The sequence below is a fragment of the Chionomys nivalis genome, chromosome 4 (genome assembly GCF_950005125.1).
Source record: "Chionomys nivalis chromosome 4, mChiNiv1.1, whole genome shotgun sequence".
In the NCBI taxonomy this organism is placed as follows: Eukaryota; Metazoa; Chordata; class Mammalia; order Rodentia; family Cricetidae; genus Chionomys; species Chionomys nivalis.
In genome coordinates, this window is record NC_080089.1 from 97,436,414 (window position 1) to 97,450,969 (window position 14,556).

Below are 14,556 nucleotides of genomic sequence, written 5' to 3' on the forward strand. Positions count from 1 at the left end.
ATTTACCATACTTGTTTTGAACCTCAGTAGCAATTTTACTATGTTTCCAAATGTTTTTGTAATATTTGCCCTTTGAGACAACTACACTATCTGAAGAAATTAAGATGTCATTTTCTTTAAATTCAGGGATGGAATAGAGTTTGCCTTCAAATACCAGAATCAGAAAGGGCAAGAATATCCACCTCCTAATCTGGCTTTTCTTGAAGTACTAAGTGAATTTTCTTCTAAACTTCTTCGACAGGACAAGAAGACTGTGTAAGTTGAACAAACCAACAGAAATGATTTTTAAATGGCACAGTTGAAACTTTTTTTTTTTAATCATTACTACTGATAATTTAGGCCCTGGTAGCAATGAAAACCATTTGGCTTGGAAGCTGTAAGATGAAAATAAGTAGATGAAAATGATTTCTTATTCTGTAGTTTAAAATGTGTGAACATTAGGTTATTTTTATATAGCCCATATGTACTCTTACATTAATTTAATTTTAGTTTTATTTTCTATCATCTTATGTCAAGTCTGTGTCTGTTGCTGTGTCCACTTGTGCATCCTGTCACTTGAGAGGCTAAAGAGGAAAGTTCCTAGACCACTTTGGCTATGTATCCAAACCTTAGCTCCATTGTCCTACCAGAAATAATTGGCTTTTCTTATTTTTTAATTTAAAACAGTCTAAAGACGTCTGTCATTTTCAGAAGATGTTGGTGAGATGTTGTAACTAGAGCAAAGTACTAGACTTCTAAAGGGAATGCTACTATACTAAATGCCAAAATCTCCAAGTCATAGAAAGATCAACTAGTTACAATGCTAAATTTGAGTAAACTAATGTGTATATAAATAGAAGTAATAGTTCAAAGAAAATGTTATCTTCATTTTGCTAAAAAAAAAAAACTACTAGTAAGCCCATAATAAGGTCATGTAATGTTATAAAGCTTATATGCCGTGTTAGGGGAGCAAAACACAAACATGCAGGCCAACAAATAAGATGTGGTGAGCACTAAAGTGGGATACATTAGAGAACAGCAGGTGTTAAGTATCTGGTAGGAATGGGGCGGTTTGAAAAGTCAATTTTTATTTGATTGGTTCTGTTTCTATTTTGTAAGGGTTTTTTGTAGGTATTTTTATTTTTCAAGAATCTCATGTATTTTGATTATATAAACCTTCTATACCCCCTCTTCCAACTCCCTCTAGGGCTCCCATCAATATATTCCCCTCTCAACTTCATATCCTTCTCCTTTCTTCATATCCTTCTCTTTCTTCTTCATTATTCTTCCTGCTTTAAGAGAAGTGACCTTCCATGTTGGAATATTAACTGCCTTGATGTTATGTGGCTTTTCTGCAAATGATAAAAGTTGATGAGTCCTGTGACTTGACATTTACAGAGTATTGCTTTGGCTATTTGGAATATTTTATCTTCTCATTCAAATTCTTAGGATTTCTAATCTTATGAAAAAAAGAGTGTCACTGGCATTTGCTAGAGATTGTGTTAACACCTGTAGATCACTTTGAATAGTATGGACATCTTAATAATAATTGATCTTTCCAGTTCATTAATTCAGATGTCTTTGTATGTTTTCATTTTGGCCGTTTAACTTATTTCATCAGTGTTTTATGGTTTTCTTAGAGATCTTTCGCCTTTTTATTAACTTTACTCCTATGTGCTGTATTGTTTTATACATTATTATTATATCTTGGATTGTTGCTCTTATTTCCATTTCAGATAACTGGCTGTTGGTATATAGCAATTCTACTGGTTTTCATGTTGCTTTTGTGTCCAACAACTTGAGTTCATTTATTAGTTGTAATAGTTCTTTGATAAAGTCTTGAATTTGTGTGTGTGTGTGTGTGTGTGTGAGATCATACCATCCTCAGAGAAAATTTGACAATTCCCAACTTGAATGTTCATTATTTTTCTCTTATCTGATTGCTTTGACTAGATCTGTTTGTGTACAGGTGATTAAAAAAAAATGGGCCTCCTTTTCTTCTAGATCTAAGGGAAAAAGTAGCTCATATAAATATGAAATAGTACATTTTTTCCTAGCATGCTAGTATAAAACTCTAGGTTTGTTTCCTAGAAACTGGCTTGTTCGAGAGTATCATATATAGTCTTTATATTATGTACTTCCTTCTATGCCTAACTGATTCAAAGTTTTTATTGTGATGTTGAATTTCATTGACTGCCTTACCTGCATTTATGGAGATGATCAAATGGCTTTTTTTTCGAGACAGGGTTTCTCTGTAGCTTTGGTGCCCATCCCGGAACTAGCTCTTGTAGACCAGGCTGGCCTCGAACTCCCAGAGATCCGCCTGCCTCTGCCTCCCAAGTGCTGGGATTAAAGGCGTGCGCCACCACCGCCCGGATCAAATGACTTTTATTGCTTATTCTCTTGATGTGTTATGTTTATTTGTTTGTATATGTTGAGCCACCCATGTATCCCTGAAATGAATCTTTCTTGATTATAAAAAATTTATGTTTTAATGTTTATTAGTGTTTTGGGGGGCTACATTTTATGTTAACGTTCATCACTTAGCCTGTTGTTTTGTTTTGGATTTTGTGTCTTTGTCTGACTTGATATCCAGATAATGATAGCCTTGTAGATTGCGATTGGAATAACATGTATCTGATTCTTTAAATTCTTAGTAGAACTCAGCAGTAAAATTATCTGATGATTTTCTTTTCTTTGACTTAAGACTTTCTTTTACTGATTGATTCCCTTTTCACTATTGGGCAATTCCAATTTCCTGTTTCTTCATGGGTCTATCTTGGTGAAGCCTGTATGTCCAGGTATTTGCCCATTTGTTTTATAGGTTATCAAATCTGTCATTGTACAGTCATTTGTTCTTTATTTCTTTAGTAATATCTCCTCATGGTCTCCAAGTGTTTTCTCTCTCTCTCTCTCTCTCTCTCTCTCTCTCTCTCTCTCTCTCTCTCTCTCTCTCTCGGTTTTTTGTCACTTGCTTTGTTTGTTTTCTGGTTTGGTCTTTTGAGACTGGGTCTTACATATTGTTACCCAGAACTGTCTGGGTAATGTTGAACCTATGATAATCCTCCTCCCTCAGCCCCCTGAGCGTTAGATTTACAGATGTGTACTGCCACATCTGTTTTCTACTGTAGTCTTTATTATTTTTCCCTGCCCTAATTTAAGTCTAGTTGGATTCTTTCTTTCCAGCTTGCTGAGATGCTGTAATAGCTTGAGCTATGGCTGCTTTTGTGATGTAAATGTTGATTGCTATAAACTAAGTGCTGTGCTTCTTGCACCCTTAGTTTTGGTGAGTCGGGTTTCGCATTTAATTATTTCAACTGCTTGTTTAATTGAGCTGGAGATGTGACTGAGCAGTTTAGAGTAAGGCTGCTTTTTCAGAAGACCCAGGTTTGATTCTTGACACCTACATGGTGCTGACAGCCTTCATAATCCTAGTGCAGGGATTGGGCACCCTCACCCCCAGCACTGCATTTATGTGGTGTATAGATATATAGGCAGTCAAAACACCCATAAATTTAAAAAAAAATAGGACTTTAGTTTCCTTTTTAATGTTTTTGCTATATTTGTTGCTATAGTACTATATAGGTGGGTAAAACTTAAGAATTGATATTTTCTTTTACTGTCTACTTTGTCATTACCCTCTTTGTCATTCAGAAATTGAGGTCTTTGATCCAGATAAAATTGGATTTTGTTCAGGGCTAGAGATACAGATCTGGTTTCGTTCTTGAGGAGGCAGATACTCAGTTTTGCAATTATCAGTTATTGGACAGGCTGTCTGGTCACAGTCTTACACCAGAAACCTTGAAACCTTGCATTATTCTTATAAATGGCTGCCCCTTATCATTTTCTCAAGTAATGCGCTATGACCATAAGAGGTAGCTTTGTAACTTTTTATTATTGTCAAAAACTCACTATATATATATATAGATATATATATAGAGAGAGAGAGGGGGGGGGTAAAACAGAACTAGGAAGGAATTAAAAACTAGTAGGCACTGTGACTTTAGTAGAATTGAAGCTGTAGAGATAGACCTATAACAGAAGTGTAGACAGGAAGAATAAAGAGCGTGACTCAAACAGCACGTGTATGAATTTATTCCCTACTCTCAGACAGAAAAACATTTTTAAGTTCAGTTTCGCTACACTGTGCACTTTCTCCTCAAACCCAGGGTATACCCTTGAGAGCTGGTATCTCGTGCTTCAGTAAGAAAGTGTTGTAGTCTCTGTTTCTTTCCCAATGGTGAGGTCCCAATTACTGTGTTTACCTTAGTTCTGTCAATCTGCAGCAGAGAGTTCTCACAAAGTCTGTCATATGTGAGGCTTCCTGCTGCTGTGGCCATGGTGGGAAGCATCAGCTTCAGACTGCCTTCCTCCTCTTCTGCTGTCGTTTCCACAGCCTGTGCTGCTTTGAGTTTGTTGCTCCCATCGGGGTGCTCTGTGTTCACCATGCTCTTCATGGGGTCCCAAATCTGCCCAGTTATTCTCCCAGCTTTGAACTCCTGTACCCTATTTCTGGTTCTGTTTCTTGTCTTAATTTTGCATTTCTGACAACAGAAATTGCCTGTCCCCAGTTCCATCAGTTGTCTAATGACTAAGAGTCCTTGGGCACACTTCCCTGGAGGCAGAAAAATCTGAGATACAATACACCTCTCTCTCTCTCCTCCCCCCTTCCCCCTCTCTCCCTCCCTCCCTCCCTCCCTCCCTCCCTCCCTCCCTCCCTCCCTCCTCTCTCTCTCTCTCTCTCTCTCTCTCTCTCTTTCTCTTTTAGTGGATCTCCTATATTCCAAACTAGCCTCAAACTCTTTGTAGCCAAGGAACCATCTGATCCTCCTGTCTTTACCTCTTGGGTGTTGTTATTACAGGCCTGTGCTATTGTGCTATTTATTCAGTCTTGGGGATCAAGTCCACAGTTTCATGCATTGTGTCTCCTTTAAGTTCCTTGAGTTCTTTAATAAATTTTATGATTTTTCTCTTAAATTCTATGTCCTGGGTGTTCTCTTTAGAGAATATATATGTAAGATTAGTATGTTTGATAGGAAACATGCTGTCTTAGCTGTTTGTTGTTTTTGCTTTTATAGCTTGACTTGGGCGTGTGGCCATCTTTCTTTGGCTCTATGTCTAGTGCAAGAATCTGTTCTACTGTAGTGTAACAGACTGCTACATTGCAGCTGCTGCATGACCAGAAGCAGGCAGAATAAAGCTGGTGGTGGGTGGGCCTTTGAACCCACTTTCTTCATGAGTCACTTTTAACTGGTAAAGGCACTTCTTTCCTCTCCTGTGCTTTTCTCCATCTGTTGTCATCTCTACACTCACAGGCCTACCTCCAGACCCAAAGATAGTTTGGGAGCCATTTTTGCCTGGTCCAGTTAAACAGCCCACCTTCCTAGAGCAGTTTCCACAATACAAAGCCATACTAGTTGGTAAATGCAAGACAGCAAGGTGTGGCTCAGACTTACCAATGCTCTTCTTACCAAGACTTACTAGACTTCCTTGGATCAATATTTTTGTTTGTCATATCATCTTAGGACAATTTGCAGATGTTAAATTAATTGCCTTGAAATTTTTCCCAGTTAAAAGATTGTTATGCTAGGGAAAGGATATGCCAGATTCCTCACTCTAGTTTTTCTGAAATCCTGCCCTGCCCTCATTTGAATACCCTTAAAGAAACTCAGAATCTTTTGAGGCAAACTAGCAAAGGAAAATATAAGAAAATGCCATGTGTATACACACACTCACACATGCACCCTTACTGGCATATACTTCCCTTTCAACGGACTGCAGGAATGTAAAACAACTGTGGATACGTAAGTGCTGACATGAAAGTCACTGCTGCTCTTTGTATGTTTACAGTCATTCGTATCTAGAGAAATTCCTCACTGAGCAGATGATGGAAAGGAGGGAGGATGTGTGGCTTCCACTCATTTCCTATAGAAATTCATTAGTCACTGGGGGTGAAGATGATAGAATGTCTGTGAACAGTGGAAGCAGCAGCAGTAAAACTTCCTCAGTCAGAAGTAAAAAAGGAAGACCCCCACTACACAGAAAGCGAGTAGAAGGTAAGTTCTGGTCTACACTCTGAGGCAAGTTACTTTGCCTGGCTTACAGAAAATAAGTAACAAGTGATTTATTGAAACAAGATGCTGTAAGGCACATGATGTCATTATGTATTTGCTACCAACTGAAATATCCAAGGACAAAGGTTGGCTATGCAGTGAGGCAGAAAAGAAACGTGATGGAACAGAGAACACAGAAGACATAGAAAGGGACAAAGCAGTTATACACACTATAAAGTTGATCTCTAACTATATGACTCTAACACATTAAATTTTAAAATAAAAGTATTATATTAAAATACATCTTAAAATATGCAAAATCAAGTTTAAGAAATAAAATTACCTCAAGCTGGATGTGGTGGTGTATGATTGCAATCCCAGCATTTGAGAGGAGATGGAGTTCAGGGTCATCCTCAGCTATGTAACAAGCCTGATCTACATAATTGCGTTCCTCCCCCTCCAAATACACATGCAGACTTATCGTATTCATAGAGGATTGTTGGTAATTTGAGAGTATACTTCTGCAACAAATTAAGCATACTAGACTACCTTTACAGTTCTGTCATTGCTTGAGTAATTTGTCTCTATGCCATAAAACAGTGATGGCCAACCCTGATTGATAGTATACCTTCTTAGTCTGTAGGGAATAGGGACTCGAATTATCATGAAAATCTGAGTAATGGGTATTCTCGTATTTAAAAAGACTAAAAATTGCACTGTTAAATATTTCTCTGAAGTTGACTGAGGGGTGCTTCAAAGTAAACGTGCTCATTTTCCAAGTAGCTGCTGCCTTCCCCATGCTTCTCCTAATAAGTTCTCATAACTTCTCTTCAGTTACCAGCACCGCACCCCTGCTCCCCAAAGAACAGTGACGCCACAGGTTTGCCAAACTCAGTGGCTCACTTAGTTTTAATGCCTTTCCTTATTGGAGGAGTATTGACTATTGATAAAGCACAAACTTTAAAATCAGTTTCCTATTTCAAACCTGGCTTTTGTTTTGAACATATTATTTAGCCCTCTCTGAGTTTTAATAATTAATTGAATGAAAGGTATCAAGTATCTAGTGTACTTTTGCCTCTCAGTTACTATGAATATACAAGCAAACATAGTATGCAGTGTTACTGAGCACTGTACTTGGCCTGTGAGTAGCATGTAAATGTTGGCTATGTTCAGGATGTTCCCAAGATTTCACAGTCAGAAAACTAATGAACATTATTAATATTGAGTCTAACAAAGTCTCAGCGTCCTTTGAGATGCCCTTTCACATTTCAGCTTTGATACTTTTAGTTAAATATATGTCTCCTAAATCCTGTCTTTATACTTGAAGAACCTGAACTTTCCTCCAAAGAATGATTCTGGTTGCTTTACTTTGAAAATACCTTTTATAACAACCTCTGTCAAGGCTCTCATGTCTACAACATGCTTTGCCCGTGCATACTTTTCTCTACTATAATCTTTTTTTTTTTTTGTTTTTTTTTTTTGGTTTTTTCGAGACAGGGTTTCTCTGTGGCTTTGGAGCCTGTCCTGGAACTAGCTCTGTAGACCAGGCTGGTCTTGAACTCACAGAGATCCGCTTGCCTCTGCCTCCCGAGTGCTGGGATTAAAGGCGTGCGCCACCACCGCCCGGCTTTTTTTTTGGTTTTTTGAGACAGGGTTTTGGACTCTTTGTAGACCAGGCTATCCTTGACCTGTCTCTGCCTCCCATGTGCTGGGATTAAGGGCATGCGCCACCACTATCTGGCTCAACTGTTGTCTTATTAGGTAACATGTACTAAATTCTTACATGTTTTTCATGTATTTTATCATTTGCAAATGTTGTATTAATCAACTTGTTCCCACACTGTTACCCATATTTTATAAAGAACTAAGCCTTACAGAATTTAAGAATCTTTTTATTGTTTCTATTGAGCTTTATATTTTGAATTTAAGAATTTAAATTGCCGCATATAACTCACTAATACACAGTCAAACTATCGTTTTTAAGACTACATGTGGACTGGGTAGCCACTTTGGTAATTGTTAAATGGTAAAAGAAAACTTGGCTATGTGGATGTGAAGGTTCGAGATTGTCACTATAGGTTGTGAGCTGAGCCCCTGGATGGCCATTTCATCCATTCTGAGCTGAAATGAAGGTTTTCACTGTCAGAGCTTCTCTCACTGGAGAGTCTCTAAAGGTTAGGAGATGGTTTCAAGGAGAGCAAGCTCCTGAGGGTATTTCAGTCTCCAGTGGGCACTTTCACAAAAAGAAAAGGGGGGGGAGGGAACTAATGCTTTCTGCATTATTTTATAAGGATGGCTTAGGTATGCAAATGATGTCTATCAGCTCCAGTCTACAAAGCAGCCTCAGGAGGGAGAAACATGACACCTCACTTGCTAGTGTAAGACAGTACATAATTTAGTTTCAAGTAAGCAGGATTGATTATATTCCCTCCGTTAAATGCAAGTGTAATTAAAAACTGGATAGGACAGTCAGGTTCTCTAGAGAGACTTAAAAACATGAAAGCTATGGGCTTTTCTATCTCCACGGGTACAGCCTGGCAGAAGGAGCAGCTTCTCCGGTGCTCATTGTCTACTGCTATTAACAGCATTTGCTGATTTCTCTGTAGAAGCCAGTCTAAGTGCTGCCACCTGGGACACCTTGTAGGCTCAGGCAGTTGGTACAAAAGCAAAAGAAGGTTGCCGAGGGCTCTGGTTAACATTACTCTTCCCCTCTAAGGTAAATAAATCCTCAGAGATAAGGAGACAGGAGGCAGTATGGTATTTGATGCCTATGATAAATAAACTAATAACCTCATTTAATCCCTGTAGTTTCTAAGTACTAATATCCTCATTTTAGGTATGAGAAAACCAAACTTTGTAAGAAGCCATTAACATAATACAAAGTCAAAGGAGAGAATTGTGGGACTGGAATGTAAACTCCTGCTCCAGCCAGGCATTGGGCATGATAGCTCAGGCTATAATTCCAACACGTGGGGGGGGGGCTAAAGCAGGAAGATCTGGAGTTCAAACCCAGTCTAAGTTACATGAAACCTATTTCAGAAAGAAAATACCAAAAAACTGAATCATAAGCTGGGCATGTTAGCACATGTCTGTATTCCCAGTACTTGGATATGGTGCAGGAGGATGGGGAGTTCAGGGTCCTTGTTTCATGGTGAATTTGAAGCCAGCCTGTGCTACATGAGACTATTTAAAAAACAATAAAATGAAATAAACTAGTTGGTCTAACTGTAGAGTCACGCTTTTCAAGTGTTATAACTGCCACCAGAGTTTACTCTATCTCTGATATTTTGAGGCTTTAATTGAAATTTTGCAGATGAAAGTATGGATAACACGTGGCTAAATAGGACTGATACCATGATTCAGACTCCTGGAGCCCTGCCAACCCCACAGCTCACCTCCACTGTGCTTAGAGAGAACAGCCGCCCCATGGGAGAACAGATCCAGGAACCTGAGTCTGAACATGGTTCTGAACCAGACTTTTTACACAAGTAAGTACTAAAAATTCATTTTCTTGGCATAAAACTTCTGTTAAAGTAAAACTGAGAAAAACTGAGCACATCGCTGGAGAGATCTTGCAGAAGTGAAGCTACAAATGGAGACAAACTATATAAAAGTCTGCCGAGACCGGGTGGTGGTGGCGCACGCCTTTAATCCCAGCACTCGGGAGGCAGAGGCAGGCGGATCTCTGGGAGTTCTAGGCCAGCCTGGTCTACAAGAGCTAGTTCCAGGACAGGCTCCAAAGCTACAGAGAAACCCTGTCTCAAAAAACCAAAAAGAAAAAGAAAAAAAAAAAGTCTGCCGACAGTGCTGTGGACATCCTTTCCTCAGAGTTCACACTTGTATTGATATAATGGGACAAGTGATGGAGGAAGGTCATTGGTTAATTAATAAAGAAACTGCTTGGCCTGATAGGTTAGAACATAGGTGGGTGAAGTAAACAGAATAGAATGCTGGGAGGAAGAGGAAGTGAGCTCAGACGCCATGAAGCAAGCCGCTAGGTCAGACATGCTGAATCTTTCCCGGTAAGACTGGTGCTACACAGATTACTAAATATGGGTTAGGCAAGATAAGTCACCACCTCGTGGTGCTACACACATTAATAGAAATGGGCCACGCAGTGTTTATATGAATACAGTTTGTTGTTATTTCCTGTAAAGCTAGCTGGTGGCTGGGAGCCGGGTGGCAGGAACGCAGCCTGCAGCTCCTTCTACAGACAAGCATTTCTTCACCAACTAAAACTTCAGGAATATGTTAGAATAGAAAAATTTTTAAACCTTTGAGAGCTTTTGAAGAAACTTTAATGTCAGTCAGTGCTACTCAATAACATTTTCTGTATATGTGGTAGAAACATCTTGCCTTGTCCCATGTGTTGCTACTAAAAGTATGTTTTTGCCCTTAGTTCTTTAATAATTATATTTTCCTCAAAGAAAAGTTCACAGACCTTTGAATGAACAGTGTCTCACCAAGTGCACTCATTTTGCTTATGCATGCACTGGGTACATCTGTTTCTCTAATGTGTGTTATTTCCTTAACAGGAGCCTGTAAGAGCTTTCTTAGGCTGTCTGTGATGGAACCTCAGATTGTGCCACCTTTATCATCCATTTGATGATTTTAATTTAAAGCTAGTCATGGTGGCATACTCCCGTAATCCCAGTACTTGGTAGAGGCAGGAGCTCAGAACTAACCTGAGTACACAGTGAGTTTGGAACCAGCTTGGAACTACATGAGACTTTGTCTCAAAAGACAAACAAAAGCTCTGTGTTGCCTTTGTTCTTTACTTATATTTCTGTACATGGGATACTGATGTGAATTGCACTGATGGGTAAGAGAAAATTCCTATGAAATTAATATATTGAAAATAGAGACAATTTTAGAAGTATTTTAGATCCTGAGTTTTCATAAGGCAACCTGACACCAAAGAATCTTTCTTCCAAAAACCTGAAAGAATAATTTCTGTCTATCATTGAATAGCTGAGCCTGTTTACATTGTTAGGCATCAAGAGTTTTGCCTACGTCCAGCCTTGCATGGATAAGGATGCAAGTATGCCTACTGTCCTTCCTTCATGGGAGCTCTTCCTGAAGCAACCGCCTTGCTATCCTGACTTTACCGTTTATCAGTCCCATTGGCCATGGACTGTCTTCTGTTCCCTGCCCTGTCCATATGTCTTTCTTGTCACAGTGGTGACGCCCAAAGGATACAAAAACAGCTACTTAGAATTTCATGTGACAGGTTTTTATCTGCGGAACAACTAAAATTTGCTAACTATAAAACGGGGTGGAAGTAATGCCATTTCTCATGTTCTTTTAAATATAGAATATAGGTGAAGATTTCACTCCATAACATTAAGAAACTATGTGTCATAAGGACTTCTAAGTACTAAGAAGAGATGTGTTACAGCTTTTTTGTTTGTTTGGTTGGTTTTGGTTATTCAAGACAGGGTTTCTCTGTAGCTTTGGACCCTGTCCTGGAACTCACTCTGTAGACCAGGCTGGCCTCAAACTCACAGAGACCCACTTGTCTCTGCCTCCTAAGTACTGGAATTAAAGGCTTACGTCACCATGGCCCAGCATTATATCCTTTTTTTAATGCTACAGAGTTTTCAACTCATTATGTGTGTTCCTTAGGCGCTTGCTGCCTAACTGTGTACACATGTGAATGGTATATAGTAGCTTGAAACAAGTCTGAGAATGGCCTTATTTGGCAAAAGTTATGGGCATGAAGCTAACACATAGTCTAAGGATTAATAGCACCCCAGCCTCTAAGTGTGGACACTTAGAGGTATTTGGAAGCAATTGACTTTGTTATTTGCAAAGCAATGGAATAAATCTAAGTCCCTTACATGAAGATTTAGCCAGCCAACTGTAGCTTAATTAGCATGAAGCTAATTCCGTGTATACATTATCTGTTGCACAAATTAAATATAGTATTCTTTCAGTCCCCAGATGCAGATCTCATGGTTAGGCCAGCCGAAGTTAGAAGACTTGAATCGAAAGGACAGAACAGGAATGAACTACATGAAAGTGAGAGCTGGAGTAAGGCATGCTGTGTAAGTGTCAATTTGAGCATCACGAGGACACAGCAGCTGCATGGTCCTGGTCGTTTGGGTGTCTCTGCTTCTTAGTAGTAGAAATGGGTTCTGATATTCTACAGCACAGCGTGACAGTGGAGGGCAGAGCACTTGAAGCTCCCTGCGCTCAGACCCTAGTGCTGCCACTCTCCAGATTTATAAACACAGCCAAGCTCTGAGACACCTGTGGCTTGGATTCCTTATCTGTAAAATTGAGATATGATTGAACAGAACTTGGAGGGAGTTGATAACACAGCTTAGATACTTCATTATGTTTATGTATTTTCTTTTTAAAGTTAATTTTACTTTCTGTTAAGTTGAATGGAAATTTGAACCAAAGGAATAATCCTTTTGTTGAGAATAATCCCAATTTTCTTTGAGTTCAGTAGCACAGTATAGTCTATAAGTCATAATTAGAAAGCTGCTCCAGGCTGGGCAAGTCTCAACAGCTTTCTGACCACCTTTTTTTTTTACCAGTCGGGGTCTAATGGAGGAAGACGCTGAGCCCATCTTTGAAGATGTGATGATGTCATCACGGAGTCAGTTAGAAGACATGAATGAAGAATTTGAAGACACCATGGTTATTGATTTGGTAAAGAAATTACTGGAATTTTGTTTTTGGGGGGTTTTTGTACAGTATATAAGGGCATTGGAGTTAATAATTATATTCTTGCTGTAGGAGAGGACCTAGATGGGGCCTGGTGGGCGTCACAATGAGCTTATGTGGCTCTCAGGGCTGCTTTTAAGCAATCATTTTGGGTTCTAGACAAAAACAAAAAAACCTAGGTTTTTCTTTCTTCTTTCAAAAAGATCTTTTGGCACAGTATATATATTTGGCATGTTGTATTTTAAATTGGAACCTGATAGTATGTACTGTGTTCCAACATGTGACACTCAAATATAGAATGTGGGACTTGTATTCTCAGTTTACAAAGAACATCTTTGAGATAAGATTAATCTAGACTAGCTAAAAGAGATACAAAGAAAGTTTTTCATGAATGGTAACACTGAAGCTGTGGTTATTACAGCTTTATTACATGGCGCAGCATGTTGGTACACACCTGCAGCACCCAGGGGAGATTGAAATCTGAGACAAAAGGATTATAAGTTCAAGACCAGCCTGAACTACATACTAAGATCCTGCCTCAAAATATAAAGCACTGGGACTGTGGTCAGTGGTATATGTGTGTAGCATGCCCACGGATCCTTGGTTTAACCTTTAATACCAAAAGCAAGTAAAAAACAAAACTGTCGTTGGTAATAGGTGACATTAAAATGTAGTTATGGCTGAAATGATATGAAGGAAAAAAAACTAATAGATTCGGTGAAATAAGCCTGACTAAATATTTGACAGTTGTCAACCCTAGGCAGCTGGTAGATGAATATTAATGTTCATTATGCTGATTTCCCAGTGTTGGCCACAGTTGCCATAACACATACCAGTCTTGAGTGACTTAAACTGCCAGAAGTCAAGTGAAGCAGAGTTGATTTTTGAGCACTCCTTTGCATTAGTTGGCTGGCTTCTTCTAGTGTCTTTATGGGCTGGCAAGATGGCTCAGCACCTAAATCTGCTTCCTGCTGTGCTTGATCCCCACTGTCTTTCATGGTCCTTCCTGGAAGGTTGTCCCAAGGACTCCAGTCATTTGACTTGAAGCTCTTATCTGTCTTGCTGCAGATTCTTACTACATTAAACCCTTTTTAAAAACCTTATATCTAAGACCAGGCACAGAAAGCTGAAGGTGCTGTAGACACCAAGTGAAATGTGTGTGTGTTTTATAACTGTGTACATCTGGTGACTTTACAGTTTGAAATACTATTTTTTTGTCAAGTTTTATAAAAATGCAGAATTTTGTTTTACTTTTTTTTTAAAGCTATATTGTTTTTTTTTTGGTTTTTTTTTAATATTTATTTATTTATTATGTATACAATATTCTGTGTGTATGCCTGCTGGCCAGAAGAGGGCACCAGACCTCATTACAGATGGTTGTGAGCCACCATGTGGTTGCTGGGAATTGAACTCAGGACCTTTGGAAGAGCAGGCAATGCTCTTAACCTCTGAGCCATCTCTCCAGCCCTTAAAGCTATATTGTTAACACAGAGAACACTTCATTGTTTTGGGGGGTGTAGAAGGAACAGCGGGCTGCATTCCCGCCCAGCTCCTGCACGGAATACCCGAAATAACAACACACAAACTGTATCCTTTTAAACACTGCCTGACCTGGCCCCATTAGTTTCAGCCTCTTATTGGCCAACTCTTACATCTTGATTAACCCATTTCTATTAATCTGTATAGCACCACGAGGTGGTGTCTTACCAGAAAGGATCTTAACCTGCATCCATCTCGGAGAGGAGAGCTATGGTGTCTGCCTGGAAAGGAGAGGCATGGCATCTGGCTGACTCGGCTTCTTTCTCCCAGCATTCTGTTCAGTCTACTCCGCCTAATTTTCTGTCCTATT

At 39.2% G+C, this 14,556-nt stretch overlaps 1 protein-coding gene across 1 annotated transcript in view; it reads left to right on the forward strand.

Annotated features, from left to right (window-relative positions):
• The window catches only part of Stag1 (STAG1 cohesin complex component), a 327,633-nt gene that overhangs the window by 308,485 nt on the left and 4,592 nt on the right, over window positions 1–14,556 (forward strand). The window contains exons 28-32 of the mRNA XM_057766709.1: window positions 127–255; window positions 5,830–6,035; window positions 9,346–9,520; window positions 11,969–12,079; window positions 12,578–12,692. Of these exons, the coding sequence (XP_057622692.1) occupies window positions 127–255; window positions 5,830–6,035; window positions 9,346–9,520; window positions 11,969–12,079; window positions 12,578–12,692 (736 nt within the window). The remainder of the gene's footprint in view (window positions 1–126; window positions 256–5,829; window positions 6,036–9,345; window positions 9,521–11,968; window positions 12,080–12,577; window positions 12,693–14,556) is intronic.